The following is a 27,568-nucleotide window of genomic DNA, read 5'->3' as shown; positions in this document are numbered from 1 at the left end:
GTATGGCCAGCCTAAGGACTTGTAAGCTGCAATATAGTAATTTTTGTATTTGGGTTTAGGTATACTTTAAATTGTTTTTTTTTTAAGAATTAAATGCTTTTAAAAGGCTCCTGGGGCTTACAGAAGCTCCTCTGAATTATCATGGACCTGTTCTTGTGATATAAAATGGCCACCCATTAGCTACATTATTATTTCACTTTTTTTTACAAAATCAAAAACAGGCAACTGAAAAAAGTTAAAAAAAAATATACTAAAGCAACAGTACATAGGTAGCAATCAAAGATACAAAATTAAAAACCTAAATACAAAAAAAACGGAATAAAAAAAAAACTCACAAAAAACCTCTAAAGAAAGAAAAATAGCCTTTTTGAAGCAAATTTTATCTAAGCAGAATATAGAGTTTCTGTGTTGACGACATTTTGCAGGTGAATCACCATAATCTCACCGTAAATTAAATTTTGCCTAGTTTGCTCATTCCTAGTTTACAAAAAGAGTCTGACTGATTAAAAAAGGAAAATGATTACAATACAGACTTGTTGCCTACTGGGGTTTATTTACTAAAGCTGGGGGGTGCAAAACTAGGGGAATTTCTGCACAGAAACCAATCAGCTTCCAGGTTTTATTGCCAAAGCTTAATTGAACAAACTGAGGTTAGAAGCTGATTGGCTGCCATTGACAGGTGTAACAGATTCTGAGTGAACCGGCTTTAGTAAATCTACCTCACTGTGACCAATAGGAATTCTTGTTTTGTTGTTTTCCCATAAAATAAAAGGAAACCCAATTGTTTATCTTACCAAACTTCAATTTTGTGCACATTTTTTCCAGTTTTAGTGAACTGTTACGTCTTATATTGAACTCAATCCCTTCCCACTACAGTAACATCTAACTTCTCTATCTATTATGATTAGGATTACCTGCTATCTTTCTCACACTCTAGGACAGTGGTTCTCAACCTGTGGGTCGCGACCCCTTTGGGGGTCGAACGACCCTTTCACAGGGGTCCCCTAAGACCATCGGAAAACACATATTTCCGATGTGTAAACAGCAGCTACTGTGTAGAAAGCAGCTGCTGTGTTGAAAGCAGCTACTCTGTTAAAAGCAGCTACTGTGTTGAAAGCAGCTACTGTGTTGAAAGCAGCAGTATTGGAGGTAAAACGACACTCATGAATTATAATTACTGGGTAAATAATTTTATGGTTGGGGGTCACCACAACATGAGGAACTGTATTAAAGGGTCACGGCATTAGGAAGGTTGAGAACCACTGCTCTAGGAAGAGGTTAAACAGAATGACAGAGATATTGCATGGTGCCAGTCTGGACTCAACAAGCACAGGGTGGCACAATCATGTATTGTTCTGCACCTGAGCACACAGCACACTAGGTATTGCGTACTCAGGGGAATTCAGATATAACAGATTCTCTCTTATCTTACACATGTGAGTTCATTCCATTTAGCAGGCTTGTTCCCAATGAGAATTCTTCAAGATTTGACCCTGCTGTGGCTATGTGAGGACTAACCAGGCATTCTAATTGTGACCAACCTTCTAGATTAGAGGGCCCCGTATATGCTATGTAGTTTCTGGAAATGATCACATTTTTCTACAACACTGGGAATTTGAGCTATCACCAAAAAAAAAAACGTCAAGCAATGGGCTACACGTAAGGTAAAGGAGGGTGGCATGCTAAGCACTGTTGAATTAGATTATCTTCATCCTTTGGCAGGAATTTTGAGCAAATAATTTATACCTATGACTGTCTATGAGCCACAGAAGACGCTCATGAGCTATGGTTTTAGGATGGAAAAACACAATCCTGTAAAAACGTTAAAGTTAAATATGCCAAAATGCAATCCAAAGAGAGACATTACAAAGATGTTCAATGTTTCCCATCCTTTTTGCCCTTGCTCATAAACCTCTAGCCATAGCTATCTGGCAAAACTCCAACATAAGGCACCCATACAAAACTAGATATAAATGTAAACTACATATTTTGGTGGATGACACCACTCTCTTTCTCATTAAACCCCTGCCTAATTTAACTAACTTGCTAAATTTGAGACCATTAGTATTCCCATACCAGTAGTAGACTTAAAGCATAGAACATCTGGGGATGTTATGAAACAATGTACTCTGCAAATATCCCAGTCCTAAACCGGCCATAGGTGGTTCGAATCTCAGCCAGTTCAGCAGGGACCTGCTGAGATTTGAACCAGGGGCAGACTGACAACTCATGGGGCCCGCGGGCAATAGGGGATCATGGGGCCCCTGTGTCCTTGCCCACACTCAAAAAAAGCCTATAATAGGTACCAGGGGAATTTCATGGGTCCCCCTACTGGCCCCGGGCCCTCGGGCAGTGCCCGAGTTCTCGAATGGTCAGTCCGCCCCTGATTTGAACCATCTATGTGCAGGCTGTTTGTACCCATGTCGATTCATCAATTGACTTGGGTACAGCCAGCATGTCTGATTTTTACATGTGATTATTGCGAGGGGCAATAATGTGTTCTCCAAGCAGGGACGACTTCCCGTCGGAAGAACACAATAGCTCCTCTGAAAGGATTCCCCCATCAACACGGTCATTTAGAGATTTTCTTTCCTTCAACCTGTGGTTACAGGAAAGAAAATCGCATCATCTATACCTTAGGGTAGATTTAGATGTGCGTCTAAATCTTCCTTCCCCTTAAAGACCGATTCGCATTTGAATCATGCTAAAGAAGCTACTGACAGGCAGTGAGAAAGTAATGCAACCACCATGCACCACTTCCCGACTAACTTCCATGTGTAGCGTTCGACGGACTTGCTGCCTACCGAGCGATACATGTCAGGTCAACTTTTCCACAGCTGTGAAGTGAAGCATCGTGGCCGCAGCATGTAAACATTCCCATCCGCTGCCTATTGCAGCTTAAAGGGGGAGCAGTTAGCAGGTGGCAAAAAGGCGTCTCAACCACACATTTTTGCCACCCTCCAACCGCAAGTCTAAATGAGGACTTACTGAGGCAAACTAAAGTAACACTAGATTCATGGAAGTGTGATCAGATATTGAGACAAGGAAGAATTACAGTGACAAAAATGACCCCCCTCCGAAAAAAATCTTTACCCTTTAAGACTGTTACTTCTATATGTCCCAGGTCACCCACTAGGTCTACTACGTTTTGCAATTTATATTGGAAATAACTAGACCAGGGGCGGACTGACCATTTGAGCACTCGGGCACTGCCCGAGGGCCCGGGGTCAGTAGGGGGCCCCATGAGATGCCCCTGGTACCTTTTATTGGCTTTTTCATAGGCTTTTTTGGGTGTGGGCGAGGACACAGGGGCCCCATGATCCCCTATTGCCCGGGGGCCCCACGAGTTGTCAGTCCGCCCCTGAACCAGACTACATATCTCCAAGAAGCTACTCTTCCAGTCTTAGGACAAAAGTAGTAGGTAGTATCCCCCATATAGCTAGCTACTGTTACACCGTCCAAATTGCCCCTCTTCTCTTCTTCTTGGGGTTGGATATGAGGTGTACCCATAGCTATCATATACATATGTATAATAGTAGAACACAAGCATCTTTGTGTATACAGATTCATGCCCACCTCTCCAATCCAGACAACTGGCATAGGACTGCTGATTTTAGGGTTTATGGTACAATATCTCACCTGCTCCTTTAGCATGTACCACTCTCTCAGGGATCCTCTCCCGGCCAAAATGTGCCATCTCATCTGTGAACACCACATCCTGCATCAATAGTGGCCCCCGAGGGCCGGCCGTAAGGACGTTAAGCTTGTCACCGATGGGAATTCCAGCCCCGGTGGTGAGGACTGTATTTGCCTACAGAGACATAGATGACAGAGTGACATTAGGTCAGCTTTTCAAAATCTCTCGTTTGTTCAACTCCAATTTTAGATGCTGTAAATTTGTTCAAAGATATTGTACTACTACCTACCTGGAGTTTGCAAGTTCTCCCTGTCTTTGTGTGGGTTTCATCCGGGTATTCTGGTTTCCTCCCACACTCCAAAGACATGCTGGAAGGTTAATTGGCTCCTGTCTGAACTGGCCCTAGTATGTGTATGTATGAATGTGAGGCAGGGACCTTAGATTGTACGCCCCTTGAGTGCAAGGACTGATGTGAACGCACAATATATACAAATTGTCGGCTCTATATAAATGCCTATAATAAATACGTTTTTTTTTTTTACATGCTGAGATCTGCCCAAATCCTGAATATGGAAAACAGTTTTGGCAAAATTCACAGCCCCAAGGATTAGTTAACTCACTGCAATCCCTTGATGAAGGAAGGAAAGAAGTTATGTAAACTGTGGCATTCTTAGCATCTCTGTTGCAATGCCTTCCACTGTTTATGCTGCTATTTACATACTGACCATATGTAAAGTACAATTGGTGAGAAAATACTGTCAGTCCTGTGAGCCCCTTTCAGGCTGGACAAACAATGGTCCTTCACTGGATGATCACCCATTAACATGAATAGGCAGGAGACCTACACTTTGGAAGGAGGTAGAGTTGGAAGACAAACAGGCCCTTCTCAGATTTTTCTGTATTTTACTAAGCCTGCCAAATATCTAGACCTTGGTCTGACACACTGAAAACCATAAGGTTCTTCAGAAGGTGATCATCCATTAACAAAAATGGTCAGGAGGCATGCCCTCTAGAAAGGGGTAGGGTTAGGAAGACCCACTGTACTCTCTACAACAAGTAAGTGATCTTTTAGGGGAGGTTAAAGTTGCCGTTTACCAGCTCAAAGAACAGATGAAACCAAATTGACTACCTGCACCAATGCTCAACCGCTGCCTGACAATTAGCAGCAGTGCTGTCAGTCTGCCATACGGGCTCTTTCAGTTGGCTGTTAGACATGTGCACACTGGAGATTTTTGTTTCAATTCATTCATTGGAGAATTTCATTATGTCCTATTCGTTATATTGAACAGGATCATTTTCAGAATTCAGAATTCTTTTCACATCTTCGGCATTCATTTCGTACATTCGTTGGTCCAGGGGAGTTCGAGTTTTATTTCTTGGAAGATTGCTTTATATTCGATATTTTATCAATATTGATATTTTATCGATATTTTATCTAAACTATTCAGAAGGATTCAATATTTTTGGTTGCTAGTCTAATCCACCAATGGAAATGGCATGAGCTGATAGGACAATATCGATTGGCGTCATGTGCATCTGAATTAACAAATAGAACGAAATTCTGATCCATTCACTGTCCGAATCTGAATTATCTGAATTATCTAACAAATTCAAAAATTTCATTCATTTCCCCATGGGCCCGAACTATTATCGCATCATGTTACTTCACGAAATGAATGTATTCATGAATTTCGTTTTAGTTTTTTTTCAGATTAATTGATATTTGTTACTATTTCCATTCAGAGATTCGTATGCATCTGATTTACTGAAAATGGCATTTTTGTCTCAAAAACTAATTGTAACTAAATGAAATGTACTTATCTATTGGCTTTTGAGCTGCTTGTCAAGTCTATCAGATAGGCACTCTAACTAAATATGTTTACATAGCAGACTGACAATGCTGCTGCTAATTTCCAGGCAATAGTATAGCGTTGTCAACCAGCAACTAGAATATAGGGAATATTTACTAAAATTGGAGAGTGCAAAATCTGGTGCAAATCTGCATAGAAACCAATCAGCTTCCAGGTTTTATTGTCAAAGCTTAATTGAACAAACTGAAGTTAGAAGTTTTCAAGTCAAGGCCTGGACTGAGCGAAGTATAAGGGAGGGCCAGCATGACTGGGGCATGCAGACGAGGTGGAGAGTGTAATTTGGGTAGAGTATAGGCAAGGAAAAAGGGGATGGGGGGTGGTTACTTACTTGATTGGTGTACGCAGCATTGTGGGTGGTCTTGCAGGATTTGAAATGGGGGGTTGGGTCTTGTCGGAGTCAGTCGGAGCTTGTGCCATGACGGAGGTGGTTTCTCCCGCCCTCCCGCCCTGAAGTTGGTTTGTATTCTGTTTGTTGTGTTGGTTATAGTTTTGTCATTGTGTTTGTTCCGGTGTTGTTTTGCTGTTTGGTGGGTTGTTCGTGGTGTTTGTTTTATGTGGGTACATGGCGTTTGTTCAGGGTTCAGGACAGCTGTTGTGTCCCGAAGTGTTTGTTCGTTTGTCATGGCAGCCGGCAGGGGTCGATGGGTCTTTGAAGGCGGTGGTGGAGTGACAAGTTGAGGAATTATGGGTTGGGCCCATCGTAGGTATGGGTGTCCCTTCCCAATAAAAGGTCATGTTGGTAATGTGGGAGTTCATTTGGCTGTATCTGGGTTAAGTAACTGTAGTATTGTCCCCGAGGCGGTGTAGTAGCGGCTGGGGGCCTTTCATTGGGTATCAGATACAGCCGAGTTGGTGATGGGAGTAATGGTGCCTTCAGAGACCTTGGACCCGGGTGGTATTTTACTGTCAGGTATCAATTGAGTTACTGTAATAAATTTATGTTTGAGTTATGTTAAATAAATGGCTGCTATGGCCGGTTTTACACCAAAAAGAGAGTTGCGTGTTTATTTGGGTGGAAAGGTTTTGAAGGGGTGGTGGTGTTTTTAAGGGGGGTAGGTAAGTATTAGCCTCGGGGATTCTGCAAGTCCAACAGTCATGCACAGCTGCACCAGATTCTTCAGTTTTAGTAAATCCCCCCCCTGTGAGACACAATGGCAAACATACTTGAAAATAAATTTAGAGTTGACATATACTTTAATTAATCCGTACCACAGCCCCAGCCTCACCTGCCATGCTTTTAGACTGTATTACAAAGGAATATAGGCACATTTGAGTTTACATAGCTGCCTAGAACAAGATGAAGGAAGTATAAGAAGAGCCCAGATCACATCCGATCACACCAGGAATTCATATTCAGAACAAGCGACTAGCAGGAGTTTTTGTGTGAACCAGCTTCTGCTTTGTAATTTTTTTGGAGGCATTCATGAAAAGCAAAGTTACAGAGAAGAAAAAAGAAAATGACAAGTATTTCACCAAAGAAATACTTGCAATAATGCAATAAAAATGCAATAAATAAGGGGGCCAATTGTACCCCATTCTTTGTGCATACTTTCTGGAAAAAGCAGCGAGTCAATTGCAGGAGCAGGGGGATGAGAACTTCAGCCATGGCTACAGGATTGAGATATTTGAAAGGTTTAGGTAATCATAGTCAGCAGTTGATTGAAATGGAAATGTAATTTTTGTAGATTAGAAAATAACTTGCGTGTCCACATATAAAGACCATGGTTGGTGGATTCATAATAATGGCTCCTAACCTGGTTCAGTAGCTGCTCATCCGTGGCACCCGTGTGGCTAATGAACAGCTTCTGAAATCTCCTTGCAGTCGCAGGCTCCTAGAAAAATACACAAAGCTTATCACTGGTGAGAGACCTGTCCAAAATTAGTCATTCATAACACCTGATTAGGAGGGTGGCAAAACCCAAAGCAACCCTTTACCATTTATAATCCCAAAGGAGTGAAATATGTATAAAAAAAATTTAATAATGCTCCATTCACACTTGTCATTCAACTTTGGACATCAAATTTTCATGACGAATCACAGCCCATTATTTTTAATGGCACCTGTTCAAACCAGTGCAACAATGACTTTGAAAAGGTGCTTGCACTACTTTGCTCGACTATACGATTGTTCGTAGCGCTTTTATTTTCATGCAAACCAAATAATTTACACTTATTGGCTTTTGTTCTTCTACCAAAGACAGAATACAATTTTGCCTAAATTTATGAAGAAATTTTATTTATTTTTTATTGGATATGTTTTATAGCAAAAAGTAAAAAAATAGTGTTTTTTTTTTAATTGTTGGTCTTTTTTTGTTTGTAGCACAAAAAATAAAAGACCCAGTGGCCTTGGAAGTGGAGAGGCACCATCAGATCGGATGTCAATCAGCCACAGCTCAAAAATACCCCTGCAATGTCAGGAGAGACCCTAAAGCTGGCCATACACATATAGATTTTCGTTCGAGAATTTTCATTTCAGAAATTTTCGTTTGATTTTCTAATCATTAGTGGAGTCAAATCGATGTTCGTTTTCGACAGCAGTGACGGGAAAATTTGAAGGGGCAGGAAGGAAAATTTTTCTAGATCAAATTAATTTTCGGCCAGTGTAAGTGGTGATCATTCAGAAATGACATTCATTTTAAACTCAGATGTTAAAAGCAACAGACAATTTTCGAAGGACATTCGTTCATTCACCGAATGTTTAAAGAATTTTCGTACGAATATTCTAGTCTGAAAATCTACACATGTATGGCCAGCTTAAGATTCCACAAAACCCTTGTTGAGAATGGCTGTTCAAAACAACCCATAATTTTCTTTCCTTTAAAGTGGCACCTAGATTACAACTACTAGTAATCCTATCAGCTGAGAAACGAGGATCTTATGTTGACAGAAAGGAGAACCATTACAAGCATTTTGTTTCATCAAGAATCTTGCCCAATCACCATAAAGGAAATTGGTAAGTTGTGAAACCATCTCCTAGATGTCCACCACATCAGACCCCTTCATATTGCTCCACAGTACTTGCATTACTCAAATGGGCAGCTTGTTCCTCCAAGCTGTTCCTGATACTAAACACCTCACAGCATGCTTCCATTTAGTTGAAGGTAACAACAACATCCATAAAACATGTTAACGCTGCTAGAAAATTCAAACTCAATGCCTATGACATCCCTTGTGGATCACTGTATGTTATACCTGTGCCCTGCCAGTGTGGATTGACTTCATGGTGCAAAAAGACCTGCTTTGTAGGTGCAAAAAGACTTGCTTTTTGTTTGAAAGCAGTTGTCTCTCTGCAGATGGTTGACACTGCTGCGGAGTCCAAGGTAGAGCTCTGCAAACACAAAAGCTCATGTTGCTTGCTGATATAGGTCTGACTCAGCAAGGGGTGTTTGTGGACCTCTGCAGAGAGACCCCCGTTTCCATACTGAAAGCAAAGGTCTTTACCTATAGCATACTGGCAGGAGACAGGCTTTACTACTCTGCTGCTGTTCAAAGAAAACAAACTGACTTTGCACAGCTTTAATTTTGAAGCAACTGGCATTTCTAAAGTTGATTTAACCCCTTGTTGCCCACATAACGCATATGTACGATTACAAGGAGGGTGCACATATACGTCTATTGACAGCCAAGGTTTCTATGCAGAAAGCATGCTCACTGTGCTCCCTAAGTCTCTAATAACAATCAGGAGCTTGCAGGACCGTCTTACAATCATGTGACCACTGTGACAGCCAATTACAATGGTCAAGTGATTGGGCTATCCTTCCCCCCCCCCCCCCCCCAGGTCTATGCAGAAAGCATGCCCACTGTGCTCCCTAAGTCTCTAATAATGATCAGGAGCTTGCAGGACCGTCTCCCAATCATGTGACCACTGTGACAGCCAATTACAATGGTCATGTGATTGGGATGTGGGAGCAGTTTACGAAGGATTAAAGTAGATGTAAACACTAACTAAATGATGTTTAGTTTTCTAAAGCCCTGTTTCTAATAAACTATATTATTAAATAAAATATTTGGTTTCCTCTTTTTTTCAATCTGTGCTGCATCTTAAGAGCAGCTGCAGATCTACTGTGGCCTCTTTGCATCTATGTTCACTCTATATGTACCCCAGAGTTGGCTGCATGGCATTTCTCGGCCAGGTTTCCTGATGGTGACAACAGCGAACCATTCCATCAGTGTGTGTTGAAATGTCCACTTGTAGTCTTCATCAAAAGTCTAAGCACTTATTGACCCATCAGTTTCCAAAGGAGGTTAGACAGGAAGGTTGGCAGTTTGGAGAATATTTCCTCTTCGGTACAGAGGTTTACCACTTTTGAACCACTTCCAGTTAAATCAACATTTTTGGATTTGTGCCTATGCACAGTGAATCAACAGGTTTATTTCAAGAGACCCTGGCACCAACTTGCAGGTAAAAAGACAGAAATATCAAGTATTTTATTTAATTACTAACTACTTTCTGTGCTGGCCCAGCTGCTGTGCCCCTCTCTTCACCTCCCTACATAACCTTTTATGTAGCTCTCAGGGGAGAAACAAAGGGAAATACTATGCAGCTGCCTTTCTCAACCAGGGTTCCTCCAGAGGTTGCTAGGAGTTCCTTGACTATTTGGCAAAGTAACCTTCTGATGGTGGCTGCATAGCTCTGAGGTCCATGTCAGTGGGGTGGAACATATTGAGTCTATCCCCTCTTACCTTTGATAAGTAACGACTGACACCTGTCTGAAAGGTTGACATTCTTCCCAATGACCACCAAAATATGAGGGTCCGTCTCCTACTGACTACCAATATAAAGGAGCACGACTTTGACCACTAATGGTAAAGGGTCCTTTTCTCACTGACAACCAATATAAGAAGGCCCGTCTTCTACTGATTACAGATGTAAAGGAGCACTATCATGACAATCAATATTTAGGGGCCTATTTCATACTGAGGTCTTTTTCTTGCTGGCCACCAATGTAAGGAGGCCAGTCTTCTACTGACTACCAATGTAAGGAAGCACAACCATGACCACCAACTTCAAGAGATCTTTCTCTCACTGGCCACCAATGTAAGGAGGCCAGTCTTCTACTAACTACCAATGTAAGGAAGCACAACCATGACCACCAATTTCAAGAGATCTTTCTCTCGCTGGCCACCAATGTAAGGAGGCCAGTCTTCTACTGACTACCAGTGTAAGGAAGCACAACCATGGCCACCAACTTCAAGAGATCTTTCTCTCGCTGGCCACCAATGTAAGGAGGCCAGTCTTCTACTGACTACCAATGTAAGGAAGCACAACCATGACCACCAATTTCAAGAGATCTTTCTCTCACTGGCCACCAATGTAAGGAGGCCAGTCTTCTACTGACTACCAATGTAAAGAAGCACAGTCATGGCCACCAACAATAAGGGTTCCTTTTCTCACTGGCCACCAATGTAAAGGGGCTCATTCCCCACTGACTAACAATCTAAGGGAGAAGTACCATGACCACTAACATAAGAGGTCCTTCTCTCACCTGCCACCAAGTTAAGATAGCAGTACCATGACCAACAACATTAAGGGGTCTTTCTTTCCCTGGTCACCTCTTCCACTGACCATCAGGGTAAGAAGGTCCATCTACACTGACCTTCCCCTGACCTTCAATGGGAGGGAGCACTAAACTTTTCACTGCTTTTCTTTTCTGGCTATGATTATTTACATAAGTCAGAACTAATGATGTGCACACTTCCTTCAAGGTCAGCAGCCACCCAGTAAGTGCTCATTTACATCTTTGTGTTGTGGTAACACATGAATTACTGCAACGCACATTACATGTGTTGCCTTTCCTTTTGAACAGCTCCCAAATGCCCAATAAACCTGCATGGCAGGAAGCCACAATACATGGTAGTGTGTTGCATTATAATAAATTCGACACGTCTGATTTTTTCATAGTTTGGGTGTGTTAGCAGCCCACTATTCTAAATGGGCTGCCTTTACGCATGTTATCACGTGACCCAGATACCATACAAACCTAACAGGCCCTCAATCAAAGTTGAAGCTACTGGGTCACCATGACAGTCAGAGAGTCTAAATATTTTTTACGCATTTAAGGAATAATCCCTACTGTTCTTGGTTTGGGATGTAAAGGACACGTATAAGCATAGAGACAGAACTGCAGGTCATATGAGCCATATGGGACGCCAGGGGATGATGCATTTCATTTATCTGGAGGGGCTATCAAAGTGCTTCCAGCAGCCACTGAGTTAGGCTTTGTTCAAACATAATGCGGTGTCTGGCATTTTTCTGCATGGGAAGAACACCAGTTACCACTAGGGCACACAGAAAACAATTGTTTTCCCTGTGCCCTGTTCTTACTGCAATGCAGACCACAGGTGCGACACAGTTGGCTGCAATAAAATGCAGACATGCTGCATTTAATCGCAGCTCACAGGAAGCAACTGAATGTCACTGTACGGCAGTGCAATGCATGGTGCTGCTGTGTGGTGACATGAATCAGGTGTCGCTCTTTGCACTTCAAACAGGGGCGGACTAACTATTCAAGCACTCAGGCACTGCCCGAGGGCCCGGGGTCAGTAAGGGGCCCCATGAAATGCCCCTGGTACTTTTTTTATAGGCTTTTTTGAGTGTGGGCAAGGACACAGGGGCCCCATGATCCCCTATTGCCCGGGGGCCCCATGAGTTGTCAGTCCGCCCCTGACTTCAAATAAAGTTGACCAAAAAAAGGGAAACTGTGATACATTAAAATGCACATCACACTGCCCCCGTCACACTTCACTGCAGCCCAAAATTGACATGTACCCACACACTACGGGTTCATGCACACCGGCCTTCAAAACGCTGCTTTTATAGGTGTTTGGCACTTTTTTCTGCCCATAAACACACTTTTATGCTGGCCTGTGTCCATGCACAGGTGTATTAGAAGAGGAGCGAATACAGGCAGAAAAAAAACATCACCAGGGTGTTCAGGAGAGAAACGTTTGGGCAGAAAAAAGAGCCCATTCACACTTGTGCGACTTTCCAGGCGACTTTGGACCCCAAACAAGTCACACCCCATGTTTCCCAATGAGTACCATTCATATCTGTGCGACTTTAACTCACAGCAACTTTAAAATAGTTCCTGCACTACTTTGGTCTGACTTTCATGCAAATTGAGGGCCATAGACTTCAATGTACACTCTCCAAAGTCGCATTAAAGTCGCACCTGAATGATATACATGGGACTTGTGTGCGACTTTGTAGAGCACAAACAATCATCCTTGGTCAAAGCTAAAGTCACAGTCATCCAAAGTCACGGTGTAAAATCGCAATGAAAATCTCACGTGAATGGAGCCTATATGTGTCTATCATTTATTCATGTTGATGTGTGTTTGTGCATTAATTCATTCTACTGGTCACAATACATTTAGATTCTGGCCAATAGAATGCATTAACACACACATGTGCATAAACACGTGCAATAAGCAACTTTTATGGGGTTTTTTAGCAAGTTTTGGTGTTTAGAGGGGCTAAGCAGATGCCCTGTGTGCATGAGGCCTAAAATGAAGAGTTTTCCGTGTGGTGCGTTGCAATGCTAAACAAGCTGCACCCCAGCACCTTACGTTATAATGCACTGCAATCCACTGGTGTGCGTTGCCAGCCTATTCATTTTGAATGGACTACCTAATGCGAAAATGTTTGTATTGCAGCCAGTTGTGTGATGAAATAAATGGGCTTTCATCGGTTGTCCATGGCAACCAGATTCTTCACAGCCGATAAGCGGCCAATCATGACAAGGATGTATCTAATTTCTGACCATACAGACATAACCAGCATCTACGGCGTCGGACAGTATGCATTAGTACCCCCTAAAAGTACGCACCATCACAGCACAGCCGTGTGTTGTGGGGGCAAAACTGCATGGCCCCATTCACTTTGTACTGAAGGGGGGGGGAGTGATTTTTCCTGGATTGCAGACGTAAAGCATACTAAACTGTTTTGTTTTTTGATAAGGGGGCCCTGTCAGGCTTGCTGTATGGCGCCCCGTGGTTTCTAACAGCAGCCATGAACAGCCCTCCTCAAAAAAACAAAACACTATTTACTATGCTTCAGTTATGAATGAACACAGTGAGGGATCAGTACCATTCACTCACTGTGTTCATTCAGAACAGGAAGGAGCTGGTGAATGTGACATATTTACCGAACCCCCCACCCACTCTCCATCCTGAAGGATCCTATTGTGTGATGCTGCTGGTGGGAAGGAGAGGAGGGAAGCCAGCAGCACTGAGGTGTTGGGGGAACACAGGGGGGCCTGGGCAGCAGGGGGAACTGTATGATGCACAGGGAGGATGATAGGTGCACCAGGGGGGCAATTACTGGAACCGATCCCCTGTATGGCTCACACTGCAGCCACTGTAATCCAGTTTTCAGCTGCTGCAGAGAGAGCCATACAGGGGATCGGTTCCAGTAGTTGCCATACTGATCACCCTCCCTGCACTCATCTGATTCACCCAGCTGCCTGGGCCCCCCTGCGGGCCTGCACCCCGTACAGGAGAGCTGGTGGTACCCCCTTATCCACAGCCCTGCTTGTGTTTACCAATACATAGCTGCCTTTGCAGCTTGGGGGTGGGCGGTCCTTAACCTCTTCACGCCGGGTGTACGCAAATATGCGTCCTCTCAGCTGTGGGCCTTTATACCGAGTGGCCGCATATTTGCGTATTCTTGGTGTAAACGGGGTTAAGGACCGCTCACCTCCAAGCTGCAAAGGCAGCCATGCGTACCATTTGTAAACAAACATGTGTAAGAGCGTGCGTCCCGCGTGCTCCCAGCATATATGTCAGTGTACCACAGAAAGGTCCCGATCTCTTCTTGCGATCGGGACCTTCCTGATCATTTGACTGCCGTGACAGCCAATCACAGCGATCACATGACTCTAAACCCTGCCCCGACCTCCCAGCTTCAGAAACCCCTTTAGAGACCCAGGAGGCATGGGCGCGAATGGGTTAAAAATGCAGGTCAACTGCAATGTTTTTACCTCACGACAACCACAAGCGTAAATTAAATCCTTTAGATTGTAAGCTCCACGAGCCGGGCTCTCCTATTCCTTCTGTACTGAAATGGATTGTAATTGTACTGTCTCCCTTACATTGTAAAGTGCTGCGCAAACTGTTGGCGCTATATAAATCCTGTATAATAATAATAATTAAACTTAAATCCTAATCAAATAAATCTAAAACTAAAAATTCAAACTTTGCCTTTACAATGCAAAAAAATTCCATAGCAACCAATCAGCACTCTCCTTTCTCAATTCTGGTGACTATAAATGGATGTAAAAATAAATTTCGGGTTGCTATGGGTTACTGCGCCTAGAATTTATTAAAATCGGAACAAAAATTAGCCTCATGGTAACCATTCCAATGACAGAAAACATTTTAAGTGCACATTACAAAAAGTTAGCAAAGGCCTATGTGGTTGGCGGGGGGCAAATGTGAGGCGGTGTGTGGTACCTGTGCGGGCGCTCTGAGCTGATCCATGGCGAGGGTCCCTCGGAGATGCGGTTGGCTCTCTGGTACCTGTAAGCTGTAGGAACTTCTCTCCTCACACAGGAGTCATATACGATGAATCCCCTCCCAGCCCTTCCTGGCCTCCTCCTCTACGCCCTCCTCACAGATTGCCAAATATTCTGTGTACTCAAGACGTTGGCTCTGCACACCATACAGGAAGAAAAAAGATCGCTGAGGGTTACATTCACAGGAACGGGCCTGCCTTTGGGGTGTTTACATGCCTGAGAATTGATCTGAGAGGAACTAGGCCTCATTCACCCCGGCAGCGTCAAACCTGCATTTATACGCTTTTAGAGGACATTTCTAAATGTGCATGTACGGATTTTTCAGGGCCCATTCACACCAGGTACAGTGGGATACGTTTTTGAACGCATTCGCAGTGCATATACAGTCCACAATCCAGGTTATCTAATGCGAACATTTTTTTCCCCATGGCTTCAAAATGGCCAGAAACTTTACATCTCTACGTGGTCCGAATCATGGCAGCACAGTGGAGAAAAAGGTACAGCAAGCTGCATTTATTTGTGTGTAAGTGCATAAAAACAACACATAAAACAAAGTAATGATCTCAAAAAACGCAAGCAGACAAGCCCCTCAAAGTATTTAGAAAATCGCCCTGCAAACGCATGTGAACGCACACACAAACACTTGTTAAATATGCATCAACGCACATGCAGAAATGCGCAGTTTCTGGTGTAAATGGGCCCTCAATGGTGTTTGCCTGCGTTTAGGTGCGGCCGGGTTAGCTGCATTTATTACAAATAGGATTCTATGTGTCCGGGGTCTGACTAGAAACTCTCAGGCACGGGTGTCAAACTGGCAGCAATCCTGCTGTTGCCAAAATATAAGTCCCATGGAGCATTGCCAGATTGATAGTTACAAGCATGGCTCCCAAAGGCAGAGGCACGATGAGACTTGTAGCTTCACAACAGCTGGAGGGCCGCCAGTTTGACACCCCTGGTCTAAGGCCTCATTCACTCTATATACACCCATGTGAACGACAGGGTCCTGGGAGACCAGATATAGTGAACAACAGGGTCCGGGGAGACCGGATATAGTGAATGCAGGGTCCGGGGAGACCAGATATAGTGAATGACAGGGTCCAGGAGACCAGATATAGTGAATGCAGGGTCCAGGGAGACCAGATATAGTGAATGCCGGGTCCTGGGAGACCAGATATAGTGAATGCAGAGTCCCGGGAGACCAGATATAGTGAATGCAGGGTCCAGGGAGACCAGATATAGTGAATGCAGGGTCCAGGGAGAGCGGATATCGTGAATGCAGCGTCCGGGGAGACCAGATATAGTGAATGCAGGGTCCGGGGAAAGCGGATATAGTGAATGCAGGGTCCTAGGAGACCAGATATAGTGAATGCAAGGTCCGGGAGACCAGATATAGTGAATGCCGGGTCCTGGGAGACCAGATATAGTGAATGCAGGGTCCTAGGAGACCAGATATAGTGAATGCAGGGTCCGGGGAGACCAGATATAGTGAATGCAGGGTTCGGGGAGACCGGATATAGTGAATGCGGGGTCCGGGGAGAGCGGATATCGTGAATGCAGGGTCTGGGGAGACCAGATATAGTGAATGCAGGGTCCGGGGAAAGCGGATATAGTGAATGCAGGGTCCGGGGAGACCAGATATAGTGAATGCGGGGTCCTGGGAGACCAGATAAAGTAAATGCGGGGTCCGGGGAGACCAGATATAGTGAATGCAGGGTCCTAGGAGACCAGATATAGTGAATGCAGGGTCCGGGGAGACCAGATATAGTGAATGCAGGGTCTGGGGAGACCAGATAAAGTTAATGCGGGGTCCGGGGATACCAGATATAGTGAATGCAGGGTCCTAGGAGACCAGATATAGTGAATGCAGGGTCCGGGGAGACCAGATATAGTGAATGCAGGATTCGGGGAGAGCGGATATAGTGAATGCAGGGTCCGGGGAGACCAGATATAATGAATGCAGGGTCCAAGGAGACCAGATATAGTAAATGCAGGGTCCAGGGAGACCAGATATAGTGAATGCAGGGTCTGGGGAGACCGGATATAGTGAATGCAGGGTCCTAGGAGACCAGATATAGTGAATGCAGGGTCCGGGGAGACCAGATATAGTGAATGCAGGGTCCGGGGAGACCAGATAAAGTGAATGCGGGGTCCGGGAAGACCAGATATAGTGAATGCAGGGTCCTAGGAGACCAGATATAGTGAATGCAGGGTCCGGGGAGACCAGATATAGTGAATGCAGGATTCGGGGAGAGCGGATATAGTGAATGCAGGGTCTGGGGAGACCAGATATAATAAATGCAGGGTCCGGGGAGACCAGATATAGTAAATGCAGGGTCCAGGGACACCAGATATAGTGAATGCAGGGTCCGGGGAGACCAGATATAGTGAATGCAGGGTCCAGGGAGACCAGATATAGTGAAATGCAGGGTCCGGGGAGACCAGATATAATGAATGCAGGAAGTGAGGTTTAGTAACACTTTAAAGCAGAACTTCCCCTTTTCAGGTGAAGCTCTGCTTTAAGTCTGAATTTACAGCAGACCATTTACATAGAGCAGTGCAATTCAGTATCACATCTGGGTAGTCTTGTCCTACTCATATCCTGTTACCCTTTACATTTCTGTTTAGGACAAGATAGCAGCCATCACTAAGGTGACAGAAGGAGATAAGTTGTGAAATGTTCTTTCCTGTTGTTATCTGTTGGTTTGGTAAACATTTGCAGTAGTTATTAAAGAGAATCTGTAACTTTGCCCATTCAGAAGGACAGGTTCTCTTTATTTGAGGTTGCCACCACATCCCTTTAAAACCGAACACATATTAATGACACAGGTTCTGAGGCTGACTAAGGTGGTAATTAAACCCACTTAGAGTCTTATCTGCAATAAATGAGCCTCAAAACCCGTGTCATTAATATGTGTTCCGTTTTAAAGGGATGAGGTAACAAAGAGAACCTGTCATATTATCCTGAATGAGTAAAATGACACATTCTCTTTCAAGTCAACTTTTCAGCTGTTGCCAATGAAATTCTTAAAGAAAAAACGTTTATGAGAAAAACACGGTCCCTGGCCTTGTCAACCAGAGATGTGCACTACAAAAAATTGGTTTTGTTTCGGATTCATTTGTTAACCACATTTACCCCCTTCCTGCCCAGACCAATTTTCAGCTTTCAGCGCTCTCATACTTTGAATTACAATTGCGCGGTCATGCAACACTGTACCCAAACTACATTTTGTATAATATTTTTGAGACAGATAGAGCGTTCTTTTGGTGGTATTTGATCACCACTGAGGTTTTATTTTTTGCTAAACAAACTAAAAAAAAGACCAAAAATTTTGAAAAAAAAAGTTTTTCGTAGTTCCTGTTATAAAGTTTTGTAAAGAAGTAATTTTTCTCCTTCACTGATGGGTACTGATAGGCTGCACTGATAGGTACTGATGAGGAGTCACTGATGGGCACTGATAGGCTGCACTGACAGGCACTGATGAGGCTGCACTGACAGATGACACTGATGGGCACTGTTAGGCGGCACTGATGGGCAGCACTGATGAGCACTGTTAGGTGGCACTGATGGGTACTGATAGGCGGCACTGATGGGCACTGTTAGGTGGCACTGATGGGCATTGTTAGGTGGCACTGATGGGCACTGTTACGTGACACTGATAGGCACTGTTAGGCGGCACTGATGGGCATTCATAGGTGGCACTGATGGGCACTGTTACGCGACACTGATGGGCACTGCTGGGCGGCACTGCTGGGCACTGATAGGTGGCACTGATTCAACTGATGGGCACTGATTGCCAGCACAGATGGGCACTAATGGTCGCACTGATGGGGCTACACTGATCACCAGGACACTGATGATCAGTGCCCTGATGATCAGTGTTGATGTCCCCATGCGCTGTCAGCGTGAGGACTGCTGATAACTGGCATTTCCTATTGACCCAGTGATTAGCTGTGATTGGACACAGCTGGTCACATGGTAAAAGCAGCTGTGATTGGCCCATTCCTTAATCATATGATCAGCTGTGTCCTTCGGACACAGCAATCACAGATCGCACGTAGTGTGTGCCCCAGGGAGTGCGCGGGGGGGTGTGGTTCTGTGAAGACATCCATGGACGCCCTCCTAGAACTAGCCGCCTGTGGTGTAGCTGTCTTTTGACTATAGCGCGGTCGGGAACTGGTTAAGTAAATCATTTTGTTTTGTCATATTTGTTATGTTAGAATGATTTGTTTTTGGAATTAATTTTGTATATTTGGATTTGTTTCGTATAATCATTGTTCCAAATCGATTTGCATTTTTGGAAGTTATTTCAGAAGATTCGGATTCATTCATTATGTCGTTATGTTATTTTGGCGACTTTCTTGCGACTTTGGTTCTGGCCAATCATACCAATACAGAGCGTGACACATATTATTACAAAAACCCTTTAGAGTCACAAACGAATGAAACTAATAAATTTTTTGCTGTCGTTATAATTTATTTTGGTTTCATTGAAATTCGTTACTATCGTGATTCGGAGATTCCGGTACTTCTGGCTCATGTCACATCTGGAACTGGGTGGTGGCTTGGATGAGGGCAACTTCTGAGTTTCTTACAGACTACTGATGTAAGTGCTATACAATTTGTTTTTTTTTATTAGATAAAACATATTTTCAGTATGTGGGGCTTCTCTTCCTCGCATATCCAATACGAAGGACAAGTGTTTTGAGGCATTATTCAGGGGTGATGCTACATACATACTAAAGAGCTGGTCTGAATTCCATGTGATCTGTCTCTCTTGAAGGATTGTTTCTTTGGACCACTATTGTGTGTCACAGTCAGGGGCGGACTGACAACTCATGGGGCCCCCGGGCAATAGGGGATCATGGGGCCCCTGTGTCCTTGCCCAAACTCAATAAAGCCTATGAAAAAGGTACCAGGGGCATCTCATGGGGCCCCCTACTGATCCCGGGCCCTCGGGCAGTGCCCGAGTTTCCAAATGATCAGTCCGCCCCTGGTCACAGTATATTTGTGGTGTGAACAGGAAGCATGGACATTTTATAGCAGACTTTTTATGTGATTTTCATATATTGATAATATTTGTTACATATAGTCAGCAATGTTAATTTAGTTTTTTCTCACTTTATCTGGTGATTTAATATTATCATCCCGTGCAACAGTAGCTACCTAAAATTATAAGGTCGCTTACTCAAGTTTTAGTTTAGCATTTCACCATTTAACGTGGTTATTTAAAGAAATGTACCTCTAAAACAAACCTGTCCCTTGACTATACAGGTTAAAGCAGGAGGTTCACTGTAATACCCCCCTCCCCAGAATTACCATAACCACCAATCAATTTCTCTGTACTTGCAGGTATAGGGGAGCATGTGACAGAGATGATGGGCCCAAAAATGTCACATGGCTAAGGAAAGGACGGGCAGGTGGGGGCAGTAATGTTCTTAAACCTGTGTAAGCTCCAAGTCCTGACTTTGCTCATACTTTACCTTGATCCCAGGAAGGGGAGTGTGCGCAGCAACGCATCCTATTTGCTTTGTCATTTATTAGTAATGTTCCTTTTCATTTTTAAAGGTCCTGAAGTAAGAGAAAATGCAAACTTTTTATCTTTTATTAGCTTCTCCTGTTTAAAATGAAGTATAGGAAATTTCTAGCCAAAACTAAAGTATGAAAGTAAACCTGTTGCTTTCTCCCAAATAGCAAAATTACATGAAAAAATTATAGAATGAGAATATATACAATATACATTATATTTATTTATATATATATATATATATATATATATATATATATACTGTAAACACACACTGCTCAAAAAAAATTAAAGGAACACTTCGAAAACACATCAGATCTCAATGGGGAAAAATCTCATGCTGGATATCTTTACTGATATAGACTGGGTAATGTGTTAGGAACGTAAGGATCCCCCATTGTTTGATGGAAATGAAAATTATCAACCTACAGAGTACTGAATTCAAAGACACTCCGAAAATCAAAGTGAAAAAATGATACAGCAGGCTAGTCCATTTTGCTGAAATGTCATTGCAGCAACTCAGAATGGTCCTCAGTAGTTTGTATGGCCCTCATGTGCTTGTATGCATGCCTGACAACATCGGGGCATGCTCCTAATGAGACGACGGATGGTGTCCTGGGGGATTTCCTCCCAGATCTAGACCAGGGCATCACTGAGCTCCTGGACAGTCTGAAGTACAACCTGGTGGCGTCGGTTGGACCAAAACATGATATCACAGGTGTTCTGTTGGATTTAGGTCAGGCGAGCGTGGGGGCCATTCAATGGTATCAGTTCCTTCATCCTCCAGGAACTGTTTGCATACTCTCACCACATGAGGCCGGGCATTGTTGTGCACAGGAGGAACCCAGGACCCACTGCACCAGCGTAGGGTCTGACAAGGGGTCCAAGGATTTAATCCCGATACCTAATGACAGTCAGGGTGCCATTGTCTAGCCTGTAGAGGTCTGTGCGTCCCTCCATGGATATGCCTCCCCAGACCATCACTGACCCACCACCAAAACGGTCATACTGAACAATTTTACAGGCAGCATAACATTCACGGCTTCTCCAGACCCTTTCAGGTCTGCCACATGTGCTCAGGTTGAACCTGCTCTCATATGTGAAAAGCACAGGGTGCCAGTGGTGGACCTGCCAATTCTGGTGTTCAATGGCAAATGCCAATCCAGCTCTATGGTGCCGGGCAGTGAGCACAGGGCCCACTAGAGGACGTCGGGCCCTCAGGCCACCCTCATGAAGTCTGTTTCTGATTGTTTGGTCAGAGACATTCACACCAGTGTCCTGCTGGAGGTCATTTTGTAGGGCTCTGGCAGTGCTTATCCTGTTCCTCCTTGCACAAAGGAGCAGATACCGGTCCTGCTGATGGGCTAAGGACCTTCTACGGCCCTGTCCAGCTCTCTTAAAAGTAACTGCCTGTCTCCTGGAATCTCCTTTATGCTCTTGTGACTGTGCTGGGAGACACAGCAAACCTGGCAATGGCACGTATTGATGTGCCATCCTGGACTGCCTGCACAACCTCTGTAGGGTCCAGGTATCGCCTCATGCTACCAGTAATGACACTGACCCTAGCCAATGCAAAACTATTGAAAACAGTCAGAAAAGATGAGTAGGGAAAAAATGTCAGTGGCCTCCACCTGTAAAACCATTCCTGTTTTGGGGGTCGTCTCATTGTTCCCCATCTAGTGCACCTGTTATTAATTTCATTAACACCAAAGCAGCTGAAACTGATTAACAACCCCCTCTGCTACTTACCTGACCAGATCAATATCCCAGGAGTTTCATTGACTTGATGCTATACTCTGATTCAAAAAGTGTTCTTTTAATGTTTTTTGAGCAGAGTACATACATACATATATATGTGTATATACATACAGTATATATGAAATATCTCCAGACCCCCTTTTCCTAGCCCCCTTAAATACTGTAAACTGCGTGACCCTTCCACTACTGCTTACCTCTGCAACCTCCTGCATTGCCAGTAAAAATCCTCTGTGCACTTACCTCCCTATAGACTGGAATGGGATATAACTCCTGTAGATATATCCTATTTAAAGGGTTAGTTGACCTTTATTGACTTTTGTCAAAAACATCCCTATGCAATACAGCATCCTCAGTACATTAACATGCTGTGGGAGGAATAGTGTCCCATTATTGTCAGTGGGAGGAATACCACCCCATCATTGGTGTCAGTGGGAGGAATAGTGTCCCATCATTGGTGTCAGTGGGAAGAAAGGTACCCCATCACTGGAATCAGTGGGAGGAATAGTGCTCCATCACTGGTGTCAGTGGGAAGAATAATGCCCCATCATTGATATCAGTGGGAGGAATAGTGTCCAATAATTGGTGTCAGTGGGAGGAATAGTGTCCCATCATTGGTGTCAGTGGGAGGAATAGTGTCCCATAATTGGTGTCAGTGGGAGGAATAGTATCCCATCATTGGTGTCAGTGGGAGGAATAGTGTCCCATCATTGGTATCCGTGGAAGAATAGTTCCCCATTATGGGTGTCAATGGGAAGAAAGGTGCCCCATCATTGGAATCAGTGGGAGGAATAGTGCCCCATCATTGGTGTCAGTGGGAGGAATTGTTCCCCATCACTTGTGTCAGTAGGAGGAATAGTGCTCCATCATTGTGTATGTAGATAAGTTAGTGAGCGCACTCCAGTGAGCGGCAAATGCACTAAAAGGAACCACAAAACCTTTCCAACTGAAATTGACAAAATAAAAGTGCAGCGCTACAAACAATATCTTTATAGCAATTATGTTAAAATAACTCATGAGAAAAGATGATGGTCCAATGTAATAATATCAGATGTGGTAAGCAGTTTAATTATGAAAAAACGTCCAAAAACGTTGGTGTAATCCAATCCAATCTCGAGGGATAGATAGATTGCCCACTTACCAGAAGCGCAATCTCAATGCGCATGTACAGGTCACATGTAGCCGAGGTCTCATGCAGGCGCTGCTTGGTGGTACCCAGGTGGTCCCTCAATGATAAGAAGATATTGGTCTGGTCGGATCACACTGCTCCTTGGATCCACGCAGAAGCCTAAAAAAGCTGGGGCTGAGGTATGAGGACTCAGTTCCTTTTCCAGAGACTGTGAGGCTTCATGTACTGGCCATCATGGGTGTCAGTGGAAAGAAAGGTGCTCATCATTGGAATCAGTGGGAGGAATAGTGCCCCATCATTGGTGTCAGCTCAGCGGAAGGAATTGTGCCCATCATTGGTGTCAGTGGGAGGAATAGTGCCCCATCATTGGTGTTAGTGGGAAAATTGTGCCCATCATTGATGTCAGTGGGAGAAATAGTGTCCCATTATTAGTGTCAGTGTGAGGAATACCGCCCCATCATTGGCATCAATGGGAAGAAAGGTGCCCCATCATTGGAATCAGTGGGAGGAATAATGCTCCATCACTGGTGTCAGTGGGAAGAATAATACCCATCATTGGTGTCAGTGGGAGGAATAGTGTCCCATCATTGGTGTCAGTGGGAGGAATAGTGTCCCATCATTGGTGTCAGTGGGAGGAATAGTGTCCCATCATTGGTATCAGTGGGAAGAATAGTGTCCCATCATTGGTATCAGTGGGAGGAATAGTGTCCCATCATTGGTATCAGTGGGAGGAATAGTGCCCCATCATTGGTGTCAGTGGGAGAAATAGTGTCCCATCATTGGTATCAGTGGGAGAAATATTGTTCCAGCATTGGTGTCAGTGAGAGGAATAGTGTCCCATCATTGGTATCAGTGGGAGGAATAGTGCCCCATCACTGGTATCAGTGGGAGGAATAGTGTCCCATCATTGGTATCAGTGAGAGGAATAGTGCCCCATCATTGGTATCAGTGGGAGAAATATTGTTCCAGCATTGGTGTCAGTGAGAGGAATAGTGTCCCATCATTGGTGTCAGTGGGAGGAATAGTGTCCCATCATTGGTGTCAGTGGGAGGAATAGTGTCCGATCATTGGTGTCAGTGGGAGAAATATTGTTCCAGCATTGGTGTCAGTGGGAGGAATAGTGTCCGATCATTGGTGTCAGTGGGAGGAATAGTGCACCACTGTTGTGTCAGTAATTGTGCCTAAAGGGCCAGATAATGTCAAGGAATTTGGAGATCACTGATGTAATGCATAGGAATAGTGCCCCATCATTGGTATCAGTGGGAGAAATATTGTTCCAGCATTGGTGTCAGTGAGAGGAATAGTGTCCCATCATTGGTATCAGTGGGAGGAATAGTGTCCCATCATTGGTATCAGTGGGAGGAATAGTGCCCCATCATTGGTATCAGTGGGAGGAATAGTGCCCCATCATTGGTATCAGTGGGAGAAATATTGTTCCAGCATTGGTGTCAGTGAGAGGAATAGTGCCCCATCATTGGTATCAGTGGGAAGAATAGTGTCCCATCATTGCTGTCAGTGGGAGGAATAGTGTCCCATCATTGGTATCAGTAGGAGAAATATTGTTCCAGCATTGGTGTCAGTGAGAGGAATAGTGTCCGATCTTTGGTGTCAGTGGGAGGAATAGTGCACCACTGTTGTGTCAGTAATTGTGCCTAAAGGGCTAGATAATGTCAAGCAATTTGGAGATCACGGATGTAATGCATCGGGACGTCTTTTGTCAGTAAAGGTGAGGCTTTGGAACGTTAGGGTGCAGGAGGGGAGAGGCCAGCACTAGATTCATACCGGCCATGTTGCAGACTGCATGGGAAGCTGCAGCCATTCGAGGTGGTTAGGGACCTGTGGATGTAACCAACACACTTTACTCTATTGAGGGGGCTAGGGGTTTTTTTTCTACTTTAATGAATTTGTCCCATAAAATGGAGAAGAGTTCCACTTTAACTAATACACGTCATGACTGTTATGGGCAGTGCAGGTATCTGGTGCACCGACTGTTCTTGGAAGGCAATGTGCAATCACTGAACTAGCTTGTAACCTATTTACTAATCAAACGAGCAAATTAAATGGGAACCATCTGCAGACGTCAAACTTGAAAAGCAGAAGAGCCCCTTTTCCTCTTTTGACCCGGGTTCATCCAAAAGAGGAAGCAGCAATGCAGGCCGGGGGGTGGATTTACACAATATTTGTCATTGTGCACAAAGAACTCTGTCATCTCTCAGTATCAGAGTCACAATGAATCTGCAGAATATAAGGTTTGTGGTTAATGATTAAAATATTAAAAGTGATTAATGCCAGCTTGTCAAACATAAGAATTGAAGACCTACAGCAATGCAATCTATACCCAGTTCTTGTAACCCTTCTCGCCCCAGTGCACTTTGAAGAATACAATAATAAGTAAAATGACCCCCCTAGAGCTTGGCAGTCAGTTCTTAAAATGAACCACAAGCCAAACAGTGCCTGGAGGTTTTACCTGTCCTAAGGATTTTAATTTTGTCCATCCAGTCCTAACATTTACACAGCTCTGCCACACAGAATAGCCCTGTCTGGAAGGGCAGGGGATATTGTTCTTTGCTTCAGTTCAGCTGCTCCTTGAGCCCATTCACAGCTATGCATTGCAGTAACATGTCCAATACCACCAAATGTGCCAAAACACCATAGAAACCCCCAAACCACTAAAGCAGTGGTGGTCAACTTTCTTGATATAGAGTGCCTCAAGTGCGGCCCTCGGCATCATTAAGGGCCACATATAAAATTCAGCAATACACAGAGACAGCAGCTTGCACATACATACTGTTCATAGTTACATATTATCCATGCTAAATAAAACACAAGGGGGGAGACTTACTACAACGGCTTTGACAATAAAACCTGGAAGCCGATTGGTTACCATGCACAGTTGCACCAGTTTCTGTGTGTACCACTTTTAGTAAATATCCCCCCCAAGGTTTTGGTTGGAGCTGGTTTTTAAATTAAAAGCCCAAAATGGGGTTAGGTTCCAATGATGTACCATTCATAGCCAAACACGTATATGACCCGCCGTTTAACCCTTTTGCTGCCAGAGCCATTTTTGCGTTTTTTGCAAACGTGTTTAAAAAATAATTTTAGGCCTGATGATTACACAAAACCCTCAAGTATTATATATTTTCTGAAAGCAGACACCCTAGAGAATAAAATAGTGGTAGTTCCAATTTTTGTATGTCACACTATATTACCGCAAAGGTTTAGCAAACTGTCTGTAAATAACACACTAAAGTGAATTTTAGGGCTAACAGACGCAATTTAATTACCCAAATGTTTAGTAATATATAACAGACGAGTTTATACCGAGTAAATAGATACCCAACATGTCAAACCTTAGATTTGTGTGCACCTTTAAACAGCAACAAACCTTAGTACCCTATATTTTCTATAGGCGACACTTCAAAAACCCCTATAGGCCATCAGTTTAGCATTATAGAGGCGGTCTTGTATTATTGCTCTCACTCTGGCGTGCGCGTCGATATGTAACATGTGTATTGCAATCAATGTTTTCATGCCTTGGTGCCCAAGCACATGCATTTACGTTCATACATGCGTGTATGTGGGGGAGGGGGGCCTCAACATTCTCTAGAGGGGGGAAATTTACCGTATGTGCTTGGGTTGGTACTTTTTGTTTCGTGCAATTAAAAAAATAAGTTATTTTGCTTAACTTATTTTCATCACACACACTATATATATATATATATATATATATATATATATATATATATATATATATATATACACACATATATATACACACACACACACACACACACACACACACACACACATACACACACACACACACATATACACACACACACACACACACACACACACACATACACACATACATACAGTTGTGTTCAAAATAATAGCAGTGTGTTGAAAAAAGCTCAAAATCCTTCTAATAGCTTTTATCTCCATCCACACAAATGCATTGGGAACACGACACGTTCTATTCCAAATCAAAACATGAAGAAAAATAGATCAAATTTGTGTTGTTCCTCTAAAAAAATTGAAGAAAAGTGAATATTAGACGGTTCAAAAAAATAGCAGTGTTTGTATTCTTCTTTACAAACTCAAACATTCACTATATAAACTGAAAAATGTTTGAA

General features: G+C 43.6%; 1 protein-coding gene across 2 annotated transcripts in view; it reads right to left on the bottom strand.

Annotated features, from left to right (window-relative positions):
• Positions 1-15,116, bottom strand: part of LOC149456736 (catalase-like) — a 55,165-nt gene extending 40,049 nt beyond the window's left edge. The window contains exons 1-3 of one of the 2 annotated variants that reach the window (XM_089684627.1): positions 14,962-15,115; positions 7,263-7,340; positions 3,640-3,811 (exon numbers count right to left, since the gene is read on the bottom strand). In XM_089684627.1, the coding sequence (XP_089540753.1) occupies positions 3,640-3,811; positions 7,263-7,340; positions 14,962-14,988 (277 nt within the window). In that variant the 5' untranslated portion in view covers positions 14,989-15,115. Of the gene's footprint in view, positions 1-3,639; positions 3,812-7,262; positions 7,341-14,961 lie in introns of both variants that reach the window. The other variant, XM_089684628.1, reaches the window with a different exon arrangement.
• Between the last annotated feature and the right edge of the window lie 12,452 nt (positions 15,117-27,568).

This window comes from Staurois parvus, unplaced genomic scaffold (assembly GCF_062004578.1).
Source record: "Staurois parvus isolate SC_StPar_1 unplaced genomic scaffold, SC_StPar_1.0 ptg000350l, whole genome shotgun sequence".
In the NCBI taxonomy this organism is placed as follows: domain Eukaryota; kingdom Metazoa; phylum Chordata; class Amphibia; order Anura; family Ranidae; genus Staurois; species Staurois parvus.
The sequence above is the reverse complement of the archived record's forward strand: the minus strand, read 5'-3'. Positions and strand labels throughout refer to the sequence as shown.